Below are 25,623 nucleotides of genomic sequence, written 5' to 3'. Positions count from 1 at the left end.
GTACAAAACTAGTGAAAAGTGTAGGTGAGGCTTCTTTGTGCTCAGTTTAAGCGGTACAGAATGGGGAGTCTCATGTAAAATGCTTTTCTTTCCTTGTGTTTAACCTGTCTACAGTCTGTGTTAGTCTGTAGACATGGATGGTGCTGGCAGAAGGGGAAAACAGGGTTCAGTTGGAAGGGTTTAATGGTACAAAGTCCCGGCACTGTCGCGTTAGGCGCGTCTTTGTGCAAAGAGTGGCTCAGAAAAGTAAAATGTGCAAACAAGAGCCTTAGCTCAGCTGAACTACGTTTACTGTGTGTGTCCTTCCTTAGGTGCTGGCTGTAACTTACCTGCGCCGGTTTTATCTGTGGATGAACGAGGACTGCAACTAACCCAGTATCTGATCCATTGCCATTGACTGTAAGCACTTAGATCCTTGTTTGGGGAGAAAACAATTCGGGTGCCATATGGGATTTCACGGGCAGGTGGGGTTGCACCGGTGTGAGTGCAAACACGCGTGCTGGGTGAACCCTGAGCACTGGTCTGTTCTCCCGCTGAATCCTTTCACCCCACTGCTGTACAAAAGCTGAACCTCATCCGTGTACAAAACCTCCGAGGCGGACAGGTACCGTGCCAGGAAGCGCTCTGTTAAGCCGTGGGGCTGGTAGCGATGAGAAAGCAACTTTGGGACCAAAGCTGCCTCTGCTGGAGCCCTGCCAGGTGAGGCAGGAGGATAATAATAATAATTATTATTATTAATTTAGCCGTATTTATTAACGTGAAAAAGTGTCCCGGGCTCCCTGAGGGATGCTGGGGCCCCTCGGGCTGAGCCCCGTCTGCAACCCCCACATGGGGACAGGGGAGGCCGAGCTGGGGACCTCCCCCCCCCCCCCCCCCCCAATAAAAAATAAAATAAAATAAAAATACTCCCCCCACCCCCACCCCGTGCCCCCAGGGCCCGGCTGCTGGCGGTGGGGGGGCGGGCAGCCTGCGGCTGCCCATGGTGGGGGGGGGCGGGAGGGGGAAACCTCCCCTTCCCCGGGGCGGAGCGGGGCCTCCCCCCCGCCTCCCTGCCAGCCTCCAGCCTCCATCCCAGCCTCCGTGCCCGGCTGCCTCCCTCCCTCCCTCCCGCCTTCTCTCGCCGCCGGAACGGAACCGAAAGCAAAGGCGGCGCCGGGCGGCCCCGCTCCGGCCCCGGGGGCCGCGCCCTTCCCCACGGCCCGGCCCGGCTCGGCTCGGCTCGGTACGGCCCGGTCAGGTCGGTGCCTGCGGGCGGGGCGGGGGCGGGGGGGTTGCGGCTGAAGCCGAGACAAAGCCGAGCCCGGAGCGGGGCCCCCCCCGGTGGGGACGCCCCGGTAGCAGATCCGGCCTGCGCGCGGCTCCGCCGTTATTTTATTTATTTTATTTTACTATTATTATTTAATATTTTTTGGGGGGGGGGCGGGGGGGAAGGATCGGTGTTGGCACTGCCCCATCCCGGGCTGCGGGGCCCCGGGGCGTGCGGGGGTCCCGGTGGCAGCCGGTGGCATCCCGGGAGGGGGGGGGGGGTCGGAGCTGGGGCTGGAGGCTAGGGGCAGAGGGGAGCCACTGTGGGGGGGGGTCCGGGGGCGTTTGGCGTTACCCTGGGCTTCCCTTGAGCCTGTAGGGATCATGCAGAGAGCGGCGAGGCTTGCTTCACCTTTGGGACCAAGTGCCCGTCCCGCTCGCAGCGTGGGCGCTGCCACCCCCAAGGGAGCCCTGCGGCTCTGCACCCCCCAGGGCTGGGGGTCCCAGCCCCTCCTGGCCCCCCGCCATGAGCCCTTGGGGTGGGCGCAGGGCTTGGGTCAGGGCAGAAGGACGGAGCCTGCTCCAGGGAGTGCTGGCATCGGATGGACCGGGGGCAGGCGGCCTTTATGAGGCCGGGGAGGTAATTTGGGGGAGGTTTTGTGTCCAGCTCGGCCCCAATGTCTTTAATTGGTGTTGGCAGCGTGCGGGGCTGTAGGGCAAGGGGCTCTGAGCCCATCTTGATGCCAGGTCCGACACTTGCACTCTCATTTTCGGATGCTCATTGTGTCCCACTGAAGCAACGTTAGGCGGTATCATCGCCGTTAAAAAAAAATCTCGTTAAAGATGCTCTTTTCTTCCAGTTGGAACCTGCCACTGGGTTTTCTGCCCCCACGGTGCTCCCGGCCAGCCTTGGTGGTTTCCTCCCCAGCTCGTCCCGTCCCATCCCATCCCAGGCCGGGGCGATGAGAAGCCTGGGGACACCCGGCCTCGGTGGGGGCTGGGTGCCTCTTTCCAGTACCTCGTTATTTCGGGTGTCCTCCGACTTCTGAAGAAGCCGCTGAGAGATTTTTTCCATTAAAAGTCAGGCGGGGATGCATATGGTCTTTGTATACTACGGTGACTAATAGATTTCTGGCAAGGTCTGAGCTCGCCCGTAGGAAGGGAAGCACTGCTCGATGCCCCGTAGCTGCCGATGACACTGCTCCTGGCACCGGCGCTTCCACCGCTTGCTGGGACCATGGAAAGCAAAACGGAGACCGGACTCTGCCCGGCCGGAGCTGCCTCAGGCAACTTCCAGCCTTAGAGCTGTGGGAGCAGGGGGGGACATGCGGGGGGAGGCTCTGCAGCGAAAACCGGCCTTGGTTTAGGTCTGTGCTGAAATTAGTAATTTTTGGGTCATTTTTTGGGGCAGCGCATGAGCTGATTTCCCCCCCCCCCCCCCCCCCCCCCCCCCAGCGGGATGGATGGAGGTGGTGGCAGTGGCCATCGCTTGCCTCCACTGCGAGGGTGAAAATAGAGCTGCGAGGGGCTCAGAGCATCCCTCGCCCCGGTGGTTCAGGGTCTGTGGGTGTCCCCAGGGCTCAGGCAGCACCCAGTCCCACCTGCGGGTGGCTGTGCCGTGTCCCCACGCCGCTGAGGGGCTCCTGGCCGGCTTGGATTAGGGTTAGGGGCACGATGTCGACAGAAATGACCCCCGGAGGTGTTGCCTCTGCTTCCAGCCTGAGCGAGGCGTTGGTTTCTGAGTGCTCTGGCATCTGTCAGTGTGGGGACCACATGGGGACCCCGCTGGGTCACCTCGGTGGCTCGGTGGCCACGTGGGCTGTGTTGGTGGCTTCACCCTTGCAGGGACCACTTTTGTCCCCATTTGTTTCCACCAAGCCACGTGGCCGTGGCGCGAGAGGGAGGGATGGTGCCCGGGCTTCCCGGCCTTCTTTCCCTTTAATGCCCCTCTCCTTGGTGAATTAGATGCGAGACTGATTGCTTCGATAATCCTGCTGCAGCCGCTATGGGTTATACGTGGCTCGCAGCCAAACGCTGGGCCGATAAATCATTCCTATACACCAGGCTGCTACAGTTCCTGAGGATTTCGAGGCATGTGCTTTTTGCTTTTACGTAAGGATCTGCTGGATTTCACACCAGAACGCGCCGCTTTTCCCCGCGCAACGATGGGGGTGGGTGGGTAGAGCCCCCAGGCTGTATTTCCTCCCTTTGGCTTAATTCCCCCACAGTTGATTTTGGTTTTCCTCTAGCTGGTTATACGGCTGTCTTCCTCCTCCTCCTCTTCCTCCTCCTCAGCATCCCTAAATGCTTATTAAGGCGATCTGGCTGCGTTATCCTTAGAGGTTATTCCCCATCCCTTCAGTAGCTGGGTCTCACTTTTGGGTTTTGCTTGGGAATGGCATCCCAGCGTCCTCTGAAAGGCCAGATTCTGCACCCACCCTTTTCCATACAGACAGAGGAGAAAAAAACACAAGAAAACTTATTCTCCACTGTAGGAGTTGTGAGGATGGTGCTGGGGTGACTTTTAGCCTCTTCCCAGAGCCCTGGGATGCCTGCTTGAATTAATCAGCCTTGATTTGTTTATCCAGCTCAAGCCAATTAACTCCGTGGTCCAGGGCGCGCTCGCTTCCGAGCGTTATTTCACACCTCCACTTTGCCGGGGTCCGGCGGCACGGCTCTCGCGTGGCTGTCGGGAGGAGATGGGGACGGCCGTGTCTCCCCCCGGGACCGGCGATCCCCCGGGGGTGGCACTTGGCCGTGGCCCCCCGCGGCGCTGCCTTTTTTGGTGCGTTTTGCCCGGGCGGCCGCGGCGCTCAGCCAGGGTGCAGGGCATGGCGTTTGGGCTCCGTCCCCGCTCGGTGGGACGGCTATTTATATACGCTGCCTGGCGCGCTTCCCGAAGCGATGCGGGCAGATGGAAACTGCCGCCGGGTCCGTCGGGGCCGATTTGGGGCAAAATCAGGGGGGAGGGAGGGGTGTTCCTAATTATTTTCCTGTATTTTTGAGCGTGCTTTTAAACGTGCTGCCGTGGTCCTAATGGCTTCATACGTCTTGGTGCTGGGATGTGCTGCCAGCGGCACCGGGGGAGTTCCGCAGCCGTGGTTTCGCTGGCAGTGCCCGCGGATCCCGGCTTTCTTGAATAGCGAAGCCCCGGCCAGGAGCGGATTGAGCGGCGTTTCTGAAATAGTTTGTCCTTGTTGCCGTTCGACAGCTTATTTATAGCTGTCGCATCGCTCGCGCTTCTCCGGAGCGGCGAGCTGCGCTGTGCCGGCACGGCTGCGCTCGCGCTTCAGCGCCAGGTGAAATAACTCAGGTTTACAGATCAGGGCTGGAAGTGGCAATTTGGCCTTCGGAAAGCCTGGAGGAGGGGGGCACCGCTTGAGTTTGGTACTTGCCCTGTAATCGCTCCAGAGTGCTCGTGCGCCGGGTGCAGCCTGGAAACTTCAGCACGGCCGAGTGGAGCTAATTTTAACTTGCAGCCCTGCCGAGGTGCAGGAACCGGGCGGAAAACCCAGTGAAGCCTGGTCCTGGGCACTGTTCCGGGGTGGTTTTATCCATTTGCAGCTCATGGTGACATGGCAATGTAGAAATTAGAAATGACAGCGCGGCGCAGGAGGGACGGGTGGTGGCTTGGCCGTGTGCGGCTGCTGGCCCCACGATGTGCTGCTAACAGAATCGCTTTCTCATTTCTTCCAAGGTGCAGAAGTCCCGTTCTTGCCAAGGAGGAAGCAGGGAGGAGGAGAAGCCGTGTGGATGCGGCGCGGTGGGCGGAGGTGTTGAGCCTCGGGGCTGATCCCGCACCCCACGCTTGGTGAGTGGCTGCGCGCCCCCGGGAGCAGCTTCGTTCGGGGGCAGTTTGGCAGAGGTCTGGGGATTTGAGAAGGAAAGCCAGGAACAGTGTGTGCTTAGTGCAGGGCCTGATCCTGCCCGTGTAAAATACCGCTTTGGGGGCCTGGTCGCTGAGTTCCCATGGTGATGCTGTGCCCTGGGGGTGCTTAAAGGAGGTGAGCAGAGCATAAGTGGTGGCCGATAAAGGGGGAAGAACCCTGCCTGGTGCCACCCGGTTTCTTCCACTTGATATTTCACTGAACATTAACTGATTTGTTAGGTGCAAAAGCCCTTCAGGGACCTGCCCCACGCGGGATCCCCCCGGTAGGCGAGGGAAAGGCCCAAAACCTCCTGGGAGAGCAGGACAGGTGCAGGACCCACGCCAAGCCCTGATGCAGCCCTTGTGCAATGCTGTGCTCGCAGGTGCACGTCCCCGTCGGAGCACCGCCGGCAGCCGGGATGAGGCCGGCGGCCTCGCCATGCCCTCGTGCGTCCCCAGCAGCTCACCCGCGGCCCCCCGGCCCCTGCACCGTGACGGAGGGCGCAGCCAAGCAGCCGGGCCACCGCTGAGCGCCCGCCGCCGCGCCATGGAGTCGCTCATCGTGGTGACCGAGTGCGAGGCGACGGGGATGGCGAGCGAGGAGGAGATGAGCGCGGCCGCCGGGGAGGATGGCCGGGAGCCGAGGGCGAAGCTGAACCTCTCCGGCCGAAAGCTGTCCCTGCAGGAGCGCTCGCACACCGCGCACTCGCCCGGCAGCAGCGACGGCGCCAGCGAGCGCTTTATCTACCCGTCCCTGCCCTACTCGCCGGTGACGTCCCCGCACTCGTCCCCGCGCCTGCCGCGGAGGCCGACGGTGGAGTCCAACCGAGTCTCCATCACGGGACTGCAGGTGAGGCCGCGGGCCTCCTGCCCCCGCCTCCTGCTTCCCTCCCTTGTATTTTTGGGATGAAGTCTGCAGGCACGTGGTGGGAGGGTGTTGGGGTCCTGGTCCATCCCTGGCCGTGGGGACAGCCCCGGGCTGGGGGGCAGCATGGCTCCCCGGGTTAATGCAGCGGGGAGAACGGGTTGGCTGTGATTCCTGGTGCTGCCAGCTCGCCAGGCTGTGTTTTGGGAGAGTTGGTTGGTGGAGGGGTGCGGAGCAGCCAGAAATCAGAGCCTGGCCCTGCTTAATCTGTGCCCGGATGCCCGCAGATTCACTCTTTAGCTCCATTCAGGAATTAGCGATTTTAGGTTTTCCCCTTAAAAAAGACAGACCTCAGTGAGGCTCGGAGAGAAAAATTGTACTGCCTGCCCCGGCCTTCTCAGCACCAACAGCAAACGGGCAGCAAATGCCCGCAGGGCAGCGCTTCGGCTGTCGAAATAAAAATATTTGGTGCCGGGCAAGCGTTAAAGCCCCGGGGCTGCCAATCGTTGCAGCTGCCCCTCGTGCTCTGGTTTCGCATGAGCGGACAACGCCGCCTGCCCGGCAGTGGACGTTAGTAATTAGCTGTCTCTAAACAAGCGGGCGCGTGGCGTTATTGCCGATGAACCCGAGCTCTCCGGCTCCGTCCTGGAGCTGCCAGCCCGGGCGTGGAGGGCAGCGGCTGCGCACCTCGGCTCCTGGTGGATTCACCCTCTCTCCCCGCAGGACTGCGTCCAGCTCAACCAGTACAAGCTGAAGGATGAGATCGGGAAGGTGAATATTCTCTGGCTTTGGGGATGGGGTGGGAGTTTGGGGTGGGAACGCGTTGGTTTTGCTCTTGCTTTCAAGCCGGTGACATCGATCGTTGAGTTTAGCCCTTCTCCGTGGCAGCTTCCCTGGCTCCATGCTGCAGTGCTGGTCTTTTGGTGTTGTGCCCATGGATTTATTTATTTTAGTGATCATTATTTGTCCCCTTTCGAATAAAATGGGGTATCTGAGCCTTTCTGTGTCCTCCTGGGAATTCTGTGCTCCTCGCTGACCCCCGGCATTGCCTGGGGTTTGCAGAGGAGCCTGGCTTGGTGCTGGTTTTTGTTTTTTTGGATGGGTCACGCATGGCTGTGCCCCTCTCTAGGGCTCCTACGGCGTGGTGAAGCTGGCCTACAACGAGGACGATAACACCTACTATGTGAGTGGCACACGTTCCTGGAGCACGCTGCGGGGACAGGGACAAGGATGGTGACGGGGACAGGGACGGGACAGGTCCCCTCCACTGACCCATGCTCAATGTGCCCCAAATCCCACCGCTTCTCCCTTCTTGCAGGCAATGAAGGTTCTCTCCAAAAAGAAGCTGATGAGGCAGGCGGGCTTCCCCCGTAAGTGGCACCTGGCGGTGTGACAGCTCCAGGGCAGGTGGCACCTTGGGGACATGGGGGACTTGGAGCCATTCTCACCCCATTTTTGCCTTTCCCCACAGGCCGCCCGCCGCCCCGCGGGGCCAAAGGCGCCTCGGAGGGCTGCGTGCAGCCCAAGGGGCCCATTGAGCAGGTCTACCAGGAAATCGCCATCCTGAAGAAGCTGGACCACCCCAACGTGGTGAAGCTGGTGGAGGTGAGCAGGGCGGGCCACAGGGACACAGCATGGATGGAGAAACTGTGGAGGGGCTGGGATTGCCATGGCACCTCTCGCCTGTTGCAGATTCATGTTTTCCCTGTTATGAAAGGTCTTTTCTTCCCTCCTTCCCCCGCCAAATAATTTTCTTTCCTGCACAGAAGGAGAAGTGCAGAAATAATTTGCTTCCTTTGAGGATGCGGATCAGTTTTGGGGAGGAAGCGGCGTGTCCGTGGGCTCTGCAGTCGCACTGCCCACCACCCACTGCCTGCGTGAAGCGGTCCAGAGGAAACAAAAAATGGGAATTAAGGATGGGCAGGCTGGAATTCATTTGACTTATGAGTCAGATGATGCTTCCTGCGTGTTTTAAATATTTATTTCCAACTACATCTTTTCTCTTATTCTTCCCCCACCTTGTGGGTTGAAGCTCCGAGATTAGCAGACCGAACCCACGTGTTTTTAAATTAAAATGTCATGAGCAGGACCCGAGGGTGGGTGGGAGCTCACAGCCTGCCAGCACCCCCCTCCTTGCCTGCCCTGAGCTCCTAGGGGGGCTCAGTGCAAAACTGAAGTGGCTGATGCAAAATAAATAAATTGCAACATTTCACTTGCAAGGCAGTTTCTTGATTTTTTTTTTTTCATTGTCTAATTTCTTTTCTGCTTATTTTGGCAGGTGCTGGATGACCCCAGCGAGGACCACCTGTACATGGGTAAGTGCCCACAGTCCATCCCCCCACATCTCAGGGTGTCTGCTTATGGGGCTGGGTCTCTGCAGAGAGACATTTTTCTCTGCAGAGGGGCATTTTTCATAAATTCACCATTAAAATAATTGCTTTTGTGCTGGGACCATGCTTGCAGGAGCTCACACCTGTAGTTCATCAATAATCACTGTTCCTTTCTCTGTTTCAGTGTTTGAACTGGTGAAGCAAGGGTGAGTTTTCCTGATTTGCCCCCTGACACGTTAACATGGGGCCACTTCCGGCACCTCCGGCCGGGAGCCAGCTCCATCCTCTGTTGCCTGTGCAGCCCCGTGATGGAAATCCCCACCCTGAAACCTCTCAGCGAGGACCAGGCTCGGTTCTACTTCCAGGACCTGATCAAGGGCATTGAATACTGTGAGTGCAGACAGCACGCAGTTCCTCATTTTCATTGTTACTACCTCCGGGGGGTTGGCTTCTGCCTTCCTCTGCTGTATCCGTCGTTTCCGTTCGATCGCAGTGCACTATCAGAAGATAATCCACCGGGACATCAAACCTTCCAACCTCCTCGTGGGGGAGGACGGGCACGTCAAGATCGCCGACTTCGGCGTCAGCAACGAGTTCAAGGGAGCTGACGCCCTCCTAACCAACACGGTGGGCACCCCCGCCTTCATGGCCCCAGAGACGCTCTCAGAAACCAGGAAAATCTTCTCTGGAAAGGTATTTATTAGCGATTTTTTTTTTCCTTAATAACCCTCCTTGCACATGCTGTTGCAGGTCTAAGGATGCTTTCTTCTCTCCGCAGGCTTTGGACGTCTGGGCCATGGGAATCACGCTGTACTGCTTCGTGTTTGGGCAGGTAATGCTATTTTGCAGTATTCCTTTTTGTTTTGGTGCCTGCATCCAGCCAGTGCCTGGCGGAATTTTGGAGACAGGAGTGGTTGTAGAAATTTGGCCATTTTTAGTCAAATGTTATTTTCATGGCTTTTCAAATAAGACATTGCTATAATAAGAAGCCTTTCAGTATTTCCCTACAAGCGTCTCCCTGTTCTCCCTGGAACCCCACGAGCCCCCATCGCTCACCGTGCCGCCCTGCTCCTGCTCAGAGGCTGTTCCTTTCCTCACTGCTCTTTTCTTTGCGGCAGTGTCCTTTTATGGATGAAAGGATCCTGAGTTTACACAATAAAATCAAGACCCAAACGTTGGAGTTCCCAGACCAGTAAGTCCTCAAAAAAAAAAAAAAAAACAACAACCCACAACCCGCTCCCAACAAACACAACCCCTAAACCCTCAGCCCTTATTTTAAAGCATGTCTGTGCTGTTATCCTGGGCAGATTCTATTTTTTGGGCTCTCCCAGCTCTGTGCATGTGGGACCATGCTCTACATTGCCCAAAACAGGGATATTTTGGTTGTCTGGGGAGGACAGCAGCTCCATGCCTGGGGCTGTGTCCCCGTCTCATCTCTCCCCTCTCCTCTCCCAAGGCCAGAAGTTACAGATTTCTTGAAGGATCTGATTACACGTATGCTGGATAAAAATCCCGAATCGAGGATTTCGGTCCCTGAAATTAAGGTACTGACCCAAAAACCTGGTGGTGGCCATGGCTTCACTTTCGTGGGGCTCTCCTCGCTCGGCTTTTTCGGGCTCAGTTTGCTCGCGCCAGGCTAGGTTCTCCCCGTGTGTCCAGGGCCCCCGGGCAGGTAAGTCCCAGCTCCTTCCCCTGCTCCGGGGCCCGCTCAGCTTTGGGACCTTTGGTGCCTCCAGAAGTTGCAGGCAACGGAAATCCCCTGAGCCTGGTATTTCCTCTGCTACCAGGCAAGTACCTTGCAACAGCCTTTGGCAGGAGATTTCTGGTCCTTCGCCCCTGCGGGAACCTGGAAGGGGCGAGAAGCTGAGAAAATGGAGACGAAGGTAGGGGGAAAGGATTGCGGGGGATTTGCCGAACCGGTCCGTGCTCCTCCAGCGGCTGCCCGGGACGCCAGCTGTGCGGGCAAGGAGAAAAAGGGGTTTCTGCCTGGATTAATTCCGGTCCGAGCCCGAGGCTCGATGGGGCTCCCTATCACGGCTGTTCCTGCGTGCGGTCCGGAGGAAATCCCCTCTGTAAGATAAGAGTGGCGATAGGTCTTCTGTAAAACCCATGGGGACACGGTGTTGTGGCGCTGCACGGTGCCGAGGTGGGATGCCACATTTCTCCCGTGCTCCCTCGCATTTCAGAAGGGTACAGGCGCCGTAGCTTGGGCGAGGAGATGCGTTTGCCAGGCCTGTGTGGTTGGAGTTACGAAAAAGAGGCAATCGTCCCTGACAGGCTGTGTTATTAATTGAAGTTGCACCCTTGGGTCACCAAGAACGGAGCGGAGCTGCTGCCCACCGAGGACGAGAACTGCACCCTGGTGGAGGTGACGGAGGAGGAGGTGGAGAATTCGGTCAAGCACATCCCCAGCCTGGCCACCGTGGTGAGTGCGAGCGAGGCGTGGCCTGCAGGCACGCAGGCCCGATGGGCAAAAGCATGGGATAAGAGCAAAAACCAGGCGAAAGAGCCTGGGCTCTAGGACTGGGTCTGGCCAGGTTTCGGGCAGGCATGAGGACTAGGAATGGGGGACCTGCTCTGTCCCCGGCGCTGCTGCTCCCCCTGACAGGTTTTAGCTGGGCCTTGGCATTGGCAGCCCCTGCCTGCAGCCATTCCCGGTGAATTCGATCTCTGCTCGTGCTCAGGGGTTTTATTCTCTGCAGCACCCAGCAGTGGCAGTGCCACAGTGAGACCACAGCATGGAGAAGGAATCCTATTGGGTTTTGAACCTCGTGGTCTCCTTGGGTGCCTGCTAGCCCTTATTCTAGGAGAAATAGTGAATGAGCTTTTGCAGCCCTCCATTGTGGCGGTGTCTGCCTTCAGACACCTTCACAGGCTGTGACTTCTCGAAGTACAGGGCTCCCTCGAGGAGGAACGGAGCCCTTTTGAACCCCCCTTTTCCATTTCGGGGCTGTGCCCACATCTGGTTCCGTTTCCAGAGCTCTCTCCCAGCGTGTGTCCTTCAGCCCCAGATACTTTAACGTGCACTGCACCTTGCTCCACACAAGACTAAAAACCAGCTCTCGCTCTAAAGCGATCACAGCAGATGAGGGTTGGTTTTCCCCGTTTGTCCAGTTTGGGGTGACCTCTGTGATGGGCGCTGGCTGCAGGGGCAGGCTGCCCAGCACTGCTGCCCCCTTTGAGAACCTAGGTGGGTTCAGCCCAGCTCAGGGCAAATCAGGGGAGTGTGTTACTGGGAACCTTTTTAAATAACGCACCGCCTGCAGGTAGATTTGAATTTTCCCATTTGCATTTGTTCCTCAAAATTACCCTCCAACCCCTGATCTCCATGCATCCAACTGCGGGCGTCACGCTCGAGTGCCAGCTGCACGTGGCTTCAGCTCTTGAATAAAATAAACGCCTTCCCCGCGGGACCCAGCTGGCACGGGCATTTCACATGCGTGAGGGCTCCCACTGCACAGTGCTGAGGAGATAGAGAACCCAGAGAGGGAAGAGAAGCAATAAAAGTTCAGCTGGGGGTTCCCAGGTGCCGAGGGAAAACTGCACTGGTTCATTCCTTCCCCTCTCCCTATCAAGGGATGAGGAAATGAATTTTTCAGCCAGGTAACCATGGGCAAACGGGGATTTGTAGTTACAGGATGGAGGAATTGTTGAAACCTGCTTCCCTGGGGGAGGAAAGGATCCCACGCTTGGTTTTGCTCTCCTGCCCAGCCTCACTCCAAGCGTGGCTGTCATCTGTGCCCTCATCTGTCGTGCCATGGCTTTCAGACGAGGATACAGCGTCTGTGTTAAGCAGTGGGAGACTTGTAAATGTGTATTTATTTATTTTATTTTTTTAAAGAAATTGAATCTTGTTTTCAGTAGTTTCCTTTGTTGGGCACAAGGGTTGGGTGCTCCTGCTGCTCTTGAATGAAAGCAAAAGCAGTAACACCCTGACCAACCCCAACCTGGTCTTGCAGATCTTGGTTAAAACGATGATCCGGAAGCGATCCTTTGGGAACCCGTTTGAGGGCAGCCGGCGGGAGGAGCGCTCATTGTCCGCCCCTGGAAACCTGCTGCCGTAAGTGTGGGATGTCCGCGGCCTGCCCTGCGCCCTGGCCAGGACGTTAACACATGCTCTGTCTGACCACAGCTCCTCTGTGGGGTCTGGGGGAAGCTGGGTTTTGTGATATCGTGGATCCTTGACCTTCATGTGGGCTGCAAAGCTTCTTTTTCTGGTGCTTCCAGCCTGTGACCGGGAAGCTGGGGTGGGGGGAACGTGCTCAGGGTCCTGAAGGCTCTGTGGTGGGGACGGTGCAGTTGCAGGAGTCACCTTCTGCTTTGTCCCAGATGTTCAGCAGAGGTTAGGTGGCTCCTCTGGAAACTTGTCCTGCCCAGAGGTGATTGTACTCAGCCCAGGTGACCCCTGCTGCCCTCAGACACTGCCCACAACTCCCAAAATCTGAGACAAGGCTCAGTTTGCCTCTTTTCTCAGCCACGTTTTCTTCCTCTGCACTGGAACAGGCAGGCTGAAGAGCAGCGTATTATTTTTTTACCCCTCTGGAGCGGGGTCGGGATATTTCTGGGTTCCCCCACCTGCCCACGGTGCCACTTATCCCTGCGGTCCCAAGGGAGGGGGACTGCCAGGAGCACTGGGAGCTCCAGCCTGGTTCCGGTGCCTGCCCAGTCCTTCTCCAGACACCCACGAAACAACGCGGTGGGAGCAGACGCAGCTTTCTCCTCCCTCTGTCCTCACCCTGCCCCAAGCAAATTGCAGTGGAGGAGGCTTAAACTGCTTGCCGTCCTTTTAAAGCAGGAAGCAAGGCAGTGAAGATAACCTGAAATGCAACGACTTGCCTAACGTGGGAGAGGAGGAAGTCCTTTCGTGAACGGCCGCTTTACGGTTCTGTTGAGCAACTCGGTCTGGGGCATGTTCTAAAGCGTGCGGCTGAGGATGAGCGACATTAACAGAGCCCACACCAAACGCAGCATGACGCGGCGCTATTTCGGTGTAACGCTGGGTGTAGAGCTTACATAGCAGCATGTTGTAAGACATCCGACTACCGTATCCGTCATAACCATTGAACATCTCTGATTGCTTGGACCGCAGACTTCTCGTGGGGGGAAAAAAAGGGTGCTGGCAGATCCCGGAGAGGTGAGCGATGATGTTGAGCAGCAACAGCGCATTGAAGAAAAAAAAAAAAAAAATGGCAGTCAAACAAGAAAGGTGTTTGGAACTTCTTTTGCCTGCCAAAAAAAATTCCAGGCACTATCGCCAACGTCCCAGGGGTGTTGTATGCCCATCTCGTGCGCACGTGCAGAAGTGTGAAGCTTTTGCAGAGCGGCATGCGCGATATAAAACTACACTCATGCACTTTGAGGGTTCATGACCTGCCAGAAATGTTGCATCTATTTCTCGTCGTTCTGTTCTGGTTTTAATTGACACCTTTTTAACTGCATGGGAACAAAGCAAAACCCACCTTTTCAGCTTTTTTTTAAGAATGCCTACCTTTGTGAGCCGAGTTGTATTAAACGGCATCTTCAGGACATTCAGAAAGTGAGGCTAATTGCAGCGTTTGAGGACGCTGCCTCTCCTGAGGTCTTGGTGTTGGTGGGACTGCCAATGGGTAAGTTCAACACTCAGTGTATGAAAGGAAAAGGTACTTAAGGGCTTAAGTTCAGTCTGAACTATTTTTGCTGCAGACATAAGAGTGAAAGGTGGTGTTTAGCTGAATGTTTTGAACAGCAGAGGAAGCACTAACAAGTCTGTTTCTAAATCTTTTACTTGATCTAGATAGCTATACTAGTAAATATAAAATTCAGGGTAAAATCCTTCACTTCCATGTACATTACATGGTTTACTACAATTAAAAATAATACAACTTAACGCTATTTTTTAAGTATAGATTTAGGGCTTGCTTAGACTTTAAGATCTTAACGAAATACTTAGATTAGCTAGTAATTTTCAAAGAAACCTTTGTTTTCCAAACTCTTCATTTGGATTTTGGGGCCAATGCTGTGTACTTTTTGCAAGTTCGTTACCAGTAATTTGTGAATGCCTGTGGATCAGAGGCTTGTTAGTAATTTAAGTGTATACCTAATTCATGGATTGTTTCTTATGAAGAGCTCCTTCACCTGCAGTCAGATTTCTCTGATCATTTTGTGGTGCTTGTTGAGAAAAAAAAAAAAAAAGTAGTGGGAGAGACTCTGGCTTCTGGACTCACGTTCACAAGATCTCTGTGCTCAGACAAAGCTGGAGAGCGGCAGCGTGTAGGTGAGCTGGCGGAGATCAGGGTTTGGCTGAGCGAAGGGGTCCGGGTAAGTACAGCTGTCCTGTGGCTGGAGCGTGGGGCCGGGAGGAGAAGGTCGGACTTCTTGTCTCAGCCTCGCGACTGATGTGGTTCTGCTGGGAGAGGAGGATCCAAACATCCCGAGCATGCGAGGGACAGTTAGGCTGAACTCTTTGCCCTGAGGGTGCTTTAGGAAACCGAAGTGTTAGGGGTGGTGGGATGGCTGCCCGCTGACCCGGCCACAGCTGCCCTGTTGTAGGCTTTTAGGACGTGACTGTTCCCTTGTCTTCCGTCACCTTGGGCGCCGCTGGCAGCAGAGCGCTGAGGCTCTTGGCTGCGGTCGGACCTGGCCCAGTAAGTCCTGGCTCTGACCGGTCCTTGTTGAAGTCGGGTGGTGTTAGTGAGTGCAGAGGTGCCTACACAAACTGCCCTGTATGTCTTTTGATCACCTGAAGCGATGCTCCCCTTAGGTCGCAATTCATTACCGAAAGATTGTGCTGCTGGCCTCTCCAAAACCAGTGCCTCTGGTTTGTGATTTGGGAGCGGTACGGTGGAATTCAGGGCCATGTTTTCCTCCCATTTTTCGTCCAAGGCTATGCCAAAGCCCTGCAGCTTCAGCTATGGGAAAACCAAACAGGTAACTTGGTTGCCAGCACTACTCCAGCTGCCTCCTCCCCTGTCTCTGAACAGGATTTGTTCATTGTGGAAACGATGATTGGGAGTGGGCAGCTTGGTTCTATAACCTTGTAAATGGACTTATTCTGAGGGGAAAAAAAAAAAAGGAAAAAAAAAAAGGGGATCTGATTACTTGTAGCTAGTGTGTAGTGACGTGTGTGGTGTGTTTTTGTTAGAGGTGAGTGAGCTGTAGCGATGCTCCATGCTGAGCATCTCCAGCTGGTGATTTGGCAGGTACCTAGCAAGACAGTTTAAATTTACCAAACAGGATTGCCAGGTGCAATGCAGCTTCTGAACAGAACAACCTCCACCAGTTCCTTGATGCCCAGTCACAGTTACTGGGACTCAGATGCTAGCATAGATCGGTGTCTTACGGCCAGTGTGGGCTTGGTTCGTACGGATCCTAAGGCTCAGCACTTCCCGAAGGTGCTCTGCAGAAGGCTTGTCTCTTAGTGCCAGCTCTGGTAAGGCTGCAGCCAAATGCACGTTTCCAAAAGAAACTCGATGTAGATTTTCTTGTTGATTCGTTCTGTTGAAAGCGTAAAGCTTGGGTGTGTGAGGAAGATGTATCTCAATGCATGACCTGTTAGAGAAGCTGTACTGTATGTTTCAATCTGCCCAGTTCGCCGTCTGCTGTTCCTTAGTAATAAAGCTCGCTTTTTTTCTTATAGTGAAGTAAACATTTTGCTTGTGCCTTGGAACTGGGCTACAGCTTGATTTCCCCAATTCCCCTCCTTTCAAGCGAGCCCAGTGCTGACTGTGGGGTTAATGCTGGGTACTTTGGGGCTCTGAAAGCACACAGGAAAGTGCTATGGGGAAACCAGGCCTCTCGTGCTGAGTAGTTTTCTTGGTGGTCCCCTCCCACCGATCAGGCAACTGATCTGTTTCTTTTCTAGAGTCCTGAATATTGGCAAATTTTTATACTGTTTGTTTAATGACCAAGGCTTGTGTTTCATTCTTACCCCTTTATTATGCATTTAACTTTATCAGGTGTATCAAGTTTAAATACTGTGTATTTACCACTTTTAAATTATATTACCTAAGAAGAAAACAACTAAGTGTTTTTCCACACAGCTGTTCAAGCTTCTCTGTACAAGTTGAAATAAATGACATGCAACCACACCCTGAATTAGTTGATTAAGGGGAACCATTATCCTGTTTGACTGGTCTTTATCAAACTATGAGATTTTGCTGGTTGAAAAAGCTCCTTCCTATGTTACTGAAGTCTGGTGCTGTACCGTTACTGGGGATTTTAGGCAAGGAGGAGGTCAGGGTGGATCTCAATGCGAATTATGTGAGGGCTATTCGTGTGCCCAGACTGGAGAGCTGACTCTTGGAAAGACACCATTTGAGTTGTTATTCTCAGCTTGGTACTCAGAGCAGCAGCAGGCAAATCAAGAATGAAACGAAACAAAACAAAACCCAGCTTGCAGGACTCCAAGAGTGATGATAGAAGCTAATATTTTATTAAAAAAAGAAAGCAAATTTTAGCATAGTGGCATAAAAGAGATAAAACAGAAAATAAATCCTGTAACCAGGAAGCCACGTACCGTAGCACAATGGAATCAGGCACCGCTTTATCTCAGTTTGTGGCCACTGGAGCTTAGAGACAATTAAATAGAAAGTAGTCTCACCTAAACATCACAATCCCTCATGGCAAGGAAAAGTGATCAGGTAACTGCTCTCCTAATGTTAGGCAACACATGACAGGAGCCACAGTTGCTGTAAGGAAGAGCCTTTGCTGCTCTCTGCTACCACTGAGCTCAGAGAAAGGAGGACTGTTGAAATGACAATGACGTTATCCCAGGCTCGCCTGGTGCAGAGGTCTGGCACAAAACCACAAGGCTCTGTACGTGCTTAGTGCCGTTAACCTGGGAAGAACAGACAGATCCAGTTCTCCCCTCTGGGGGTTGGTTCCGGCTAGCAAAAGGTGGCGAGTAGTGAAGAACATCCCTTTCTTAGGTTTGTTCCCTCCTTCCTTCCGAGGAAGAGAGGGCGGGTCTCACAGCAGGGTCAGGGAAACATTCACAGCATCAGTTCACAGCAGCAGCTGGTGCTGCAGCAGCAGGAGATCAGGAGTTGGTTCCGTATGTCTCGCTGTCTCCCTGCAACGATCAGAGATTACATTTATCTGCCAGAAAACTATTCTTCCGCTTCCTCTCACACAAAACCCTCTCTGCAGAGGCGATCTACTCTCTGCTACTGGACTCAGACTTTACAGTGCCAGTGGCAGCAGGTCTTTTGACTCAGAAATCCTCCTTTTTCTGCACTGCCCACCAAGCACAGGGCTGCAGAGCACAGCTCTGCCCTCAGCACCAGCCAAGCAACCCCACCGGAGGCAAGAGAAGGGCTAAGTCCTACTGGCCAGATGGATCCTTTAGCTCCTGAAGGGGGGGGGCGGAACTGGCCATCAGCATTCTGGTCTCAGAAAACACCTGCCCAGGGGATGCATTTGCTTGCAGCAGCAGGAGCCTCCAAAGGCTTTGGGGGGAGTTGATAGCAGCAGAACTCCTGGCTGCAGCTTGCGGGAGGCAACTGCCAAGGATGGCAACCCAGAAGAGAGATGCAGTGGGAGCACAAGTTCGTGAACATACACTTCCCTCTCTGAGAGTGGTCGCCCAGGGAACACTACACTATTTTTTTCTAGTGCTTCTCCTCACAACAGCTCTGAAGTAAAAACGAGCTGCTCTGAGGAAGACAAAGTTTCCTCACAGCTGTGGTACAAAGCCTGTGTTTGATGTGGACTTTGTACATCCTGTTTCAGAACGCCTTCGGAATCAGAGGCGGAAGCATCTCGCCCTGCCTTCATTGATGCTTACCATTTCATAATCCTCCACATATTTGTATTTCTTCTCCCGATAGTAGTATTTCTTCTTCATGCAGTTCAGGACAACAAGGTCGCATAGCACTGTTGCCTAGTGGAGATTGGAAGAATTTTAAGGCAACGATCCTCAGAACTGAGCCCTTAACCCAAAATTCAGTCCTAGTGCAGTGTCACTTACCACACCAAACAGCGCTAAGCCAGAGCCAATGTTAATCATTGTAGGAATTACATCAAATTTTCCTGCCTGGAAGACAGTCACAAGGCTGAGTATGTTTTTTCTGCCTCCCTGAACGCCCTCACCCCACAACCTCCAGGAATGAAGTTGCCCTACCTTTCCAAACACTATGATATCAAAGCGGATTCCATAGGCTTTGACAAGTGTCCGTGATTCAATGCCACTACCATCCTTGTAGTATTTTGCAAACCTGGAAAAAAAAAAAAAAAAAGGTAGGTCAGAGCTTAGCTGGAAAGGCCGAGGTTCCTTATGTGATTTTCATGCAGCATCCACGTGTGTTCCCCATCCCAAAAGGATGGGCTAAACATTTGTACTTCCACGGATGAGTTTACATGCAAGCAAGCACATACAGGAGAAAAGCCAAGAAGAGGCAAGTTTAAGACTGAAGTTAGCAGCAGCCCTGTCAGGAGACTTCTAAAGCATAGGGAAGGGAGGAAGTTAGGTGAGTGGAAGGACAGATGGGGAGAAATTCAGCCATGCTTGAGAATCAGCCCCTCACGACACAGGCAAGCAGGAGGCCACAGGAGCACAGCAGCCACAAGAGGGCAGGGCCGGGAGCAGGCAGCGAGGGAGGCAGCACAGCACAGCACAGCTCAGCTTGGCACACAGAGGCGGTTCCTTGTCCCGCACAACGTGACTCGCCCGCAAATGACACGGAAAAGGAATATGAACAAATAAGTGAGATTAGACTTACTCCGTCACATGGTTCACTAAGCCAGGAGGAAGCACAGAAGAGGGTACAAGAGAACAGGAAGGATTGGTAAGGGGAGGCACCATGGTCTGCAATTAGCAAGAGCATCTCAGAGCCTGCACTAGATGGGCCGCAATATCCTCCAGCCTGTCTGACACCCCAATACCTGCAGGCCTGGCACCTCCCAAACACAGACGTGCTCTGTCTGCACGGCAGCAGCCTCCCACCACACCATGAAGCAATCCTCCTCGGCTCCTGTTTGAGTGAGGGACTGCAGACCTGAAATCATGGCCCTGGCTGGCAGCGAATTCACACGAGTTCTACCAAACGCGATCCCCTCTGCTAACTGAGAGCTGGTGACACCAGAACCAAGCCAAGCCCTGAGCTGTTTCCTCGTGAGCAGGACAGTTGCAGGGATCTTGGCAAGGTGACCAATCCACATCATAGCTCTGAGCCTGGATGCAATCAGCTGCCCAGCTTTGCACTCAAACTGTTTTACTGGTGGTACTGAACCTACCCATACTGACCAGCACGTGTATGAGGTGGTATACACCAGAAGGATGCTCCTGGTGCGGATCTGGTCTTTGACTGACAGAGACACCTTCTAGAGGTTAGTTTTTCCCTCGCCTTGTACAGTGAAGGAGGCCCTTCAGCCTCCCACCCCAGTGCTCCCTGCCCCCTGCATTTCACAGCATCAGAGAAAACCTCCAAATAAGTTTTACAGCATCAGAGAAAGTCCAAGGACTACCTGCAACTGCCGGGGGAGTACAGGCAGCCTGCAACACTGTGCCGATGGCAGACAGAGCCACAAGGACAGCAGGGTCCCTTCCATCGCCACATTACCTGAAGTTGTACCCGGGCGAGACGGTGTGGGCAGTGTCCTTGTTGTCAAGGCGCCGGAAGGAATATTTCGGCACGCAGTGGGAAGCAGCTCTGTCAAGGTTGCAGTCCCATTTGATCTGCAGCCCCATGACTCCACCCTGCAGAGCGGAGGAGAGGAGCTGGTGAGCAGTCCAAGAGCCTGGGCAGCCTTGCACAGGGCTCTGGGCTGACCAGGACCCCGATTACTGGCCCAGGTCGCAGTCCCAGTCAGTCCTTTCCACTGCTACAGAAGAACCTTGCACATATTCCCACCCAAGGCAGCCAAGGCCAAATATTGCTAAGTAGAGTTGACTCCACTCCCTCTGGCCAGGGCAGCTCTCCGTTTTGCAGCTAATCCATGTCCCATGGCTCATGCCACCAAGCACGGGGGGACGATTACTTACTGCTCCTATCCTACACACCCAAGAGAAAGGTCTGCCAAATACCTCCACAGCCATCTCCTGGAAGTTCTGCCCTGCAGCTTCAACTATTTTCCCTAGACGAAAGATAGGGCAGAAGGGATCTGTCTGGGAGTCATAGATGCAGTTCTTGAGGTAAGTGGAGTTGATAGTGGGGAGGATATTTCGTCTATAAGGGAACAGAGAGAGAAGATCTGTTGCATCTTCTTCCGCTTCTCCAGCTCCCCTCTACTGTCCAGGAGGCCAGGCAGCGCAATGCCTCACACACTACTTACTTGGTGAAGTTGAATTTGGGATACCAAATATTGTTCTTCACCAGAATGGTGAAGTTCTCAGCTCCTTGCAGGAAGGCCGGCCTCCGAAACAATAGAAAAAGCAAGTAAGTTTCATTTATATTTTCACAAACAAGGTCTCTGTCACTTTGTCACTTTGATGATAACCTCTTTAGCTTTTCCCAACAGTAACACATAAGGAAAAACCACTGGTTGTGGCAGAAACCAGCTGTGTACTGCTGGCCTCCTCTCAGGAGGGCCAACGCAGAGTAAGAAGACAGAGCTCTCACTTGGGTATGTGATAGTCATCCTCCACGGGGCACCATGCAAAGACTTCACAGGTCTTGATGCTGTCGTTGTAATTTACACATTTCCCGGTTTGGATGCCTGGAAAGACATGTGAATGGAGACACTCCCAAGGAAAAGTAAAGGGGCAGTATTTGCCCTGCGATGTCTCCTCACTCTGTAAGGTGAAAGCAGTCTGCTCAGAAGGGAAGTGCCGCTGTCTAATCCCTCGTTATCTTCCATTGCAACTTCTAGCACAATTTCAGAGAAAGAAGCATTTTCCGAGTCAAATCCTCATCTATGTATGTGAAACTGCTTCACAGACCCAAGGTCTTGAAAAAGACCTCACACTGTTTACTAACTCAAAGCATACACCCAGCCAGCATCCACCCAACGCAGTTAAGCCCATCTGCTCTTCCCTGGAAGAAAAATGTGAGCTTCCTTTTCAGTTCTCTTAGGTAGGAAAGAATGAGAACAAGGAGACTCAAGTGGAATGCTGCTTCCTTCACAGGAGAGTGGGCACAGCGCAGTGATATTACAACAGAGAATGAACGTGCCCTTGCAGCAAGTTTCCTACCATTGCTGTGGGTGCTGACATATCCTGGAACACAGCTGTTGTTCTTGCCGCACTCTGTTTTATCATCTGGAAGCTGGACAGGAACAACAATTAAACAAAACTCCACAAACCCTCCCTCCCCACACTCCTGACCACACCACGTAGGATTAAAGCAGATCCTGTACCTACCTCTGGACATTGGCCCTGGGTCTGGTTTAGTGTGAATATCACATTGGTCATGACAAACACGCTGTTCTCCTCCTGAGCATGCAAAGCAAGAAGGAAATTTAAGAGCGACAATACTATGCAAAGCATAACCAAGGCACTGCCCCAAATGTCAAAATGTCTTTACTGACAGAGCTGAGATGGTCCCGCAGAGGGGGCTTGCTTTGGACAGTGCAGGTATAGCAATAAAGGAGCAGGATCCCACGAGTATCGCCTGATGCCTCTGCCTTTGGGCAGAGGAAGGAATGTGGGACTAGCAACCCTTTCTGTCCTCCCACTTGGCCCCTCCTTTACAATATGAAAACAGATCACAGAGCTATTCCGGGAGTTATAAGGCATGAGCAGAAATAAAAATCCAGCTGCAAGTTAGATCGCAGCTCTCCTTTTTTTTTTCAATGTAACTACCGAATATTTTACCAGTCTTGGTTTGTTTCTGCAGTGAACACCACTTCCATTACTTTCAGATCTACATGCGTTGCGATCTATTGTTTGCTCCTGCTCCATTAATATGCAAATATGATCGCTCAGCCAAAAACTGGCTGAATACTCTCACTTTTTTTCTGCACCACAACTGACGCAGACAGAGTGACCCACAACTAGCAGCTTGGCCATGTCTGCCAACCCTGAAGGCCACGTACTGCCCACGCAGCGCAAATTCCTGCAGACACACCGTCAATCAGTAACTACAGCAATACCTCCTGTTCAGTTCCGGATCAGATGAGTGGCAGGCTATTCCTGGGGCTTCTGCCAACAAATTATCTTTGAATTGTTTGCCTTTGAGAGTAAGAGGGAGGATGTGGTTATTGCCACAACTCTTTCCTGAAGTCTGCAAAATTCTCCCTCGTATGCATATACACACACACATACACACTTTTCTTGAAACAAGATTCCTAATCTGCTTTATTTGCTATGTTCTCTTGTATAAAGGCCATGCTGAAGCAAAAGCTGCTCCAGACCTCAGTGGATTTTTGGCAGAGCAGCAGCTGTTTCTTAGAAAACCCACCCTCTGCATGTGAAAGTGATTCATACCTGAGGAGGGATGACATAGTCAGCTACATCCCAGATTCTGGCTCCCAAGGAGGATGTGTTTGTCAGCGTTACTCCTTTCACCTTTGTGGTTACAGAACTGACCACAGAATCTGTTTCCTGGTAGCCCTTCTCCCACACAAAGACCCAGCTGCAAGATAGGGATTGCAAGAAAAAAATAAAAAATCAAACCACATACCACACAACAAAAAAACAGCTAAACATCAGAAATTAGCACAGGCAGTGGGAATTTCACCTTTTTTCATGTGTAACCTGAAAAGGCAGGTCCATATAGTTTCAGAATGTTTTGCTATAAAGTCACAGGATCAGCAATCTCCCTTCTGATTTTTTTTAGGTGGTTTGGCAGTGTCTCATTACTGCATAATTGTATGTACATCCTCCCACTCCCACAGGTGAAGATCAGTTCACAAGAGGGGAAACATCACAGGGCTCTGGCATGATCTCCACTACAATCGCCAAGCAAATGTCACTTCAACTCGGTGCAGTCAGGATGGTCCTTACTGCTGTCTAGGAGGTGGTGGGTCAGGCCCTTCGGTTCTGGTCCACACCATCTATTTTTGGCCTTTTATTTAGGTATTAAACGAGAACAGGATGAAATTTCCTTTCACCAGCTGTGTGAAGGAATGAGAAAGAGCCAGAGAGTGCACTGCAGAATCCCCCTGCTAGTGAGAGGAGAGGAGCAAGGATGCGAGGAAGCAACTCTCAGGATGACCAGTTAGTGACTTTTCCCAACTACGTGCCTTAAATAATTACAGTTTTCAGGTTTCCACTGGCACTTACTGTAAAAGCTACACACTCACATCCTTTGCTGCCAGTGAAAGATCCATCTTCTCAAAAAGCATTTCAGGACAACTGCAAATTAGGTTAACTTTTACAGCTTACACATATATTTCATATATTCTCAGACTGGAGCAATTCAAACTGAGAAACCATTAAACAAAAGGGATGTTGCAGGCACACAAAACACAACCTTTGCTCCCGTGAGCATGAAGGGCTGCCCCGGTTTTTCCCTGCTCCTAGGGATGGGGCCACACTGCGGGAGTAACTCCTGTCAGTAAAACATCGACTGGCTGCCTCCCCAGTCTCTCTTATGGCAGGCTGTCCACCACCTGGTTGTCAGGTCTTTCCTCACAACACAACGCTCTTTGTCTCGTAAGAGCTTTTATATGTTATAAAACGCCATCTGTGACCTGGTGACAGGTGGGAAGGAAAGCCACCAACCCCTCTCCAAACTTTCTATGCCATTTACGTCCTTCTGATAAATGATTTGAAGCAGCAGAGACCCACTTACCGTCACCAACAGGCACACGTCTGACCTATTCCTGGAGCTCACCCCGCATTTCTTCCCCCAAAACGCCTCACAGGCTCCCTCTCCTCAGGAACGACCCCAGCCCTCCCCAGCACCCAGGGCTTCGGCCTCCCCTCAGCGCCCCGGGGGGTCGCTTCCCGCCCCCCAGCGCCTCCCTGACAGAACCGGGGGCTCGGGCAGCCGCCGGCTCGTCCCCTCAACCGCGGGGAGCCTCCGCCTTTGGGGCAGCCCCAGGCCGGCCCCTCCTGCCCCCTCAGCCCCTCGGCGCTCCTATGAGGAGCCGCCCGCCCTCCTCCCTCACAGCAGCCGCCCCCCAACGCCAACCCCCCCCCCCCCGCTCACCCGATCACGTAAGCGAGTATGGCGAGCTGCACCCCGCGGTTGATGAGCCCCACTTTGCGGCTGCGGATCAGGACGATGCGGGGGGTGTCGTACTCGAAGAGAAAACTCTGCACGGCCCCGCACGACACCATGGCGGCGGCAGGGAAGGACGGGCGGGCTGGGCTGCCCGCCGCCCTCCGGCCCCACACGCCGGGCAGCGGCCGCCGCCGCGGTACCGCGGAGCCACAGCGCCCCGAGCAGCCCGGAGAGCGCCGCCGCAGCCCCCGGGGCTCGGAGCGGCTCCCGGAGCTTTCCCAGCTCGTTGCCCGCCCGCCTGCCGGAGGCTGCCTGCCAGCCGCCCCTGCGGCCTCTCCCCGGGCTGTTTTCGGCAGGGCAAAGGGGGTTCCCCGCGGCCCTGAGCCCTGTGGGGCGCCCCGGGATGAGCCGGGGCAAGGCTCAGCCCCCAGCCTTCCCTCAGCTACCCCGGCAGGGCAGTGGGATGGCCTGGGGCCTAAAAATCCAGCATTAAAAGAAGGAACCGGGCACTTCTGGTCACCACTGGTGGGACCTGCTGTTAGGTTTTTTTTTTTGTTGGTTTGTTTGTTTTTCCACACTCCTCGTTGTTAGCAAGGTTATGGGGAAAAAGTAGCAGACAAAGAATTAGAGATGAAGAGAGCTCACGAAGCAGCGGTGGGGTTTTCAGACATTGCAAAATCAGTGAAGAGATCCTGAGTCAACTAGTAAACATGCTCTATTTATTACAAAACCAGTCAAAAGTGACAGGAGAAAAAAAGGGGGGGTGAGTGTTAAAGAAAAACATACATGAGAAAAGTGAAAAGAAATTAAAAGTCACAGTTTTAAGTGAATATCCAATGTAATTCTCCAAAAAGGAAAGAGCGCACGTGTCAGGACAGGAATGCATTTATGCCAACTGTAATCTTTTCCCACTCTAGATACATAAAATGATGCAATGTGAACGTTAATACAATTAATGTATATTACAGCTGAAGATAGAAATCTAGCTGACAATCTCTCAGCCATATATCTCAAAATGTATGTTGGAAATTGAAATGGCAAACTGCTGGTTTAGCTCAGAGAGAACAAAGCTTAGTTGAAAGGAGTGCAAAATATACACGTTACAATCCTTCTCACTCCATTTCTACAAAAATAGAATATGGCCAAGTACAAGAAAAAGAACTGAAAAGGTGTTGGAGCACAAATTAATCTACCCTAAATTTGCTGTTCCTTGGCTGTGGCCTTATGCATCGCTGTAAAAAGCAACTTGCACTGTGTTGCATTCAGTAGGAGGAGGTGTAGGAGGCAAGG

General features: G+C 53.5%; 2 protein-coding genes across 16 annotated transcripts; one reads left to right on the top strand and one right to left on the bottom strand.

Annotated features, from left to right (window-relative positions):
* The first annotated feature begins 1,026 nt into the window (after nt 1-1,026).
* Nucleotides 1,027-16,403, top strand: CAMKK2 (calcium/calmodulin dependent protein kinase kinase 2). 13 transcript variants are annotated; one of them, XM_050714224.1, is made up of 18 exons: nt 1,044-1,241; nt 4,949-5,056; nt 5,497-5,963; nt 6,702-6,749; nt 7,108-7,161; nt 7,297-7,348; nt 7,450-7,583; nt 8,257-8,293; nt 8,493-8,514; nt 8,610-8,698; nt 8,802-9,001; nt 9,087-9,140; nt 9,427-9,500; nt 9,765-9,852; nt 10,096-10,191; nt 10,605-10,733; nt 12,268-12,368; nt 13,104-16,403. In XM_050714224.1, exons 3-18 carry the CDS (start codon nt 5,553-5,555, stop codon nt 13,174-13,176), a joined length of 1,662 nt encoding a protein of 553 aa, XP_050570181.1. In that variant the 5' UTR covers nt 1,044-1,241; nt 4,949-5,056; nt 5,497-5,552; the 3' UTR covers nt 13,177-16,403. The 13 variants fall into 13 exon arrangements, with proteins under 13 accessions (XP_035420865.1, XP_050570181.1, XP_035420862.1 ...); XM_035564964.2 differs by having other exon boundaries at nt 1,102-1,222; nt 4,943-5,056; nt 13,101-16,403; XM_035564960.2 differs by having other exon boundaries at nt 1,102-1,237; nt 4,943-5,056; nt 13,101-16,403.
* Nucleotides 16,404-16,696: 293 nt separating this feature from the next.
* P2RX4 (purinergic receptor P2X 4) lies at nt 16,697-24,542 on the bottom strand. 3 transcript variants are annotated; one of them, XM_035564974.1, is made up of 12 exons: nt 24,319-24,542; nt 22,650-22,797; nt 21,585-21,656; nt 21,417-21,489; nt 20,845-20,941; nt 20,558-20,638; nt 20,310-20,451; nt 19,846-19,982; nt 18,408-18,501; nt 18,255-18,320; nt 18,072-18,167; nt 16,697-17,357 (listed from the first exon to the last, which is right to left on the bottom strand). In XM_035564974.1, the coding sequence occupies exons 1-12, from the start codon at nt 24,447-24,449 to the stop codon at nt 17,325-17,327; spliced, it is 1,170 nt and encodes a 389-aa protein (XP_035420867.1). In that variant the 5' UTR covers nt 24,450-24,542; the 3' UTR covers nt 16,697-17,324. The 3 variants fall into 3 exon arrangements, with proteins under 3 accessions (XP_035420867.1, XP_050570184.1, XP_035420866.1); XM_050714227.1 differs by having other exon boundaries at nt 20,558-20,641; nt 24,319-24,537; XM_035564973.2 differs by having other exon boundaries at nt 18,255-18,501; nt 24,319-24,539.
* Between the last annotated feature and the right edge of the window lie 1,081 nt (nt 24,543-25,623).

Source organism: Cygnus atratus, chromosome 17, assembly GCF_013377495.2.
Source record: "Cygnus atratus isolate AKBS03 ecotype Queensland, Australia chromosome 17, CAtr_DNAZoo_HiC_assembly, whole genome shotgun sequence".
Classification (NCBI taxonomy): Eukaryota; Metazoa; Chordata; class Aves; order Anseriformes; family Anatidae; genus Cygnus; species Cygnus atratus.
Note: the sequence above shows the minus strand (reverse complement) of the source record. Positions and strands in the feature narration are given on the sequence as shown.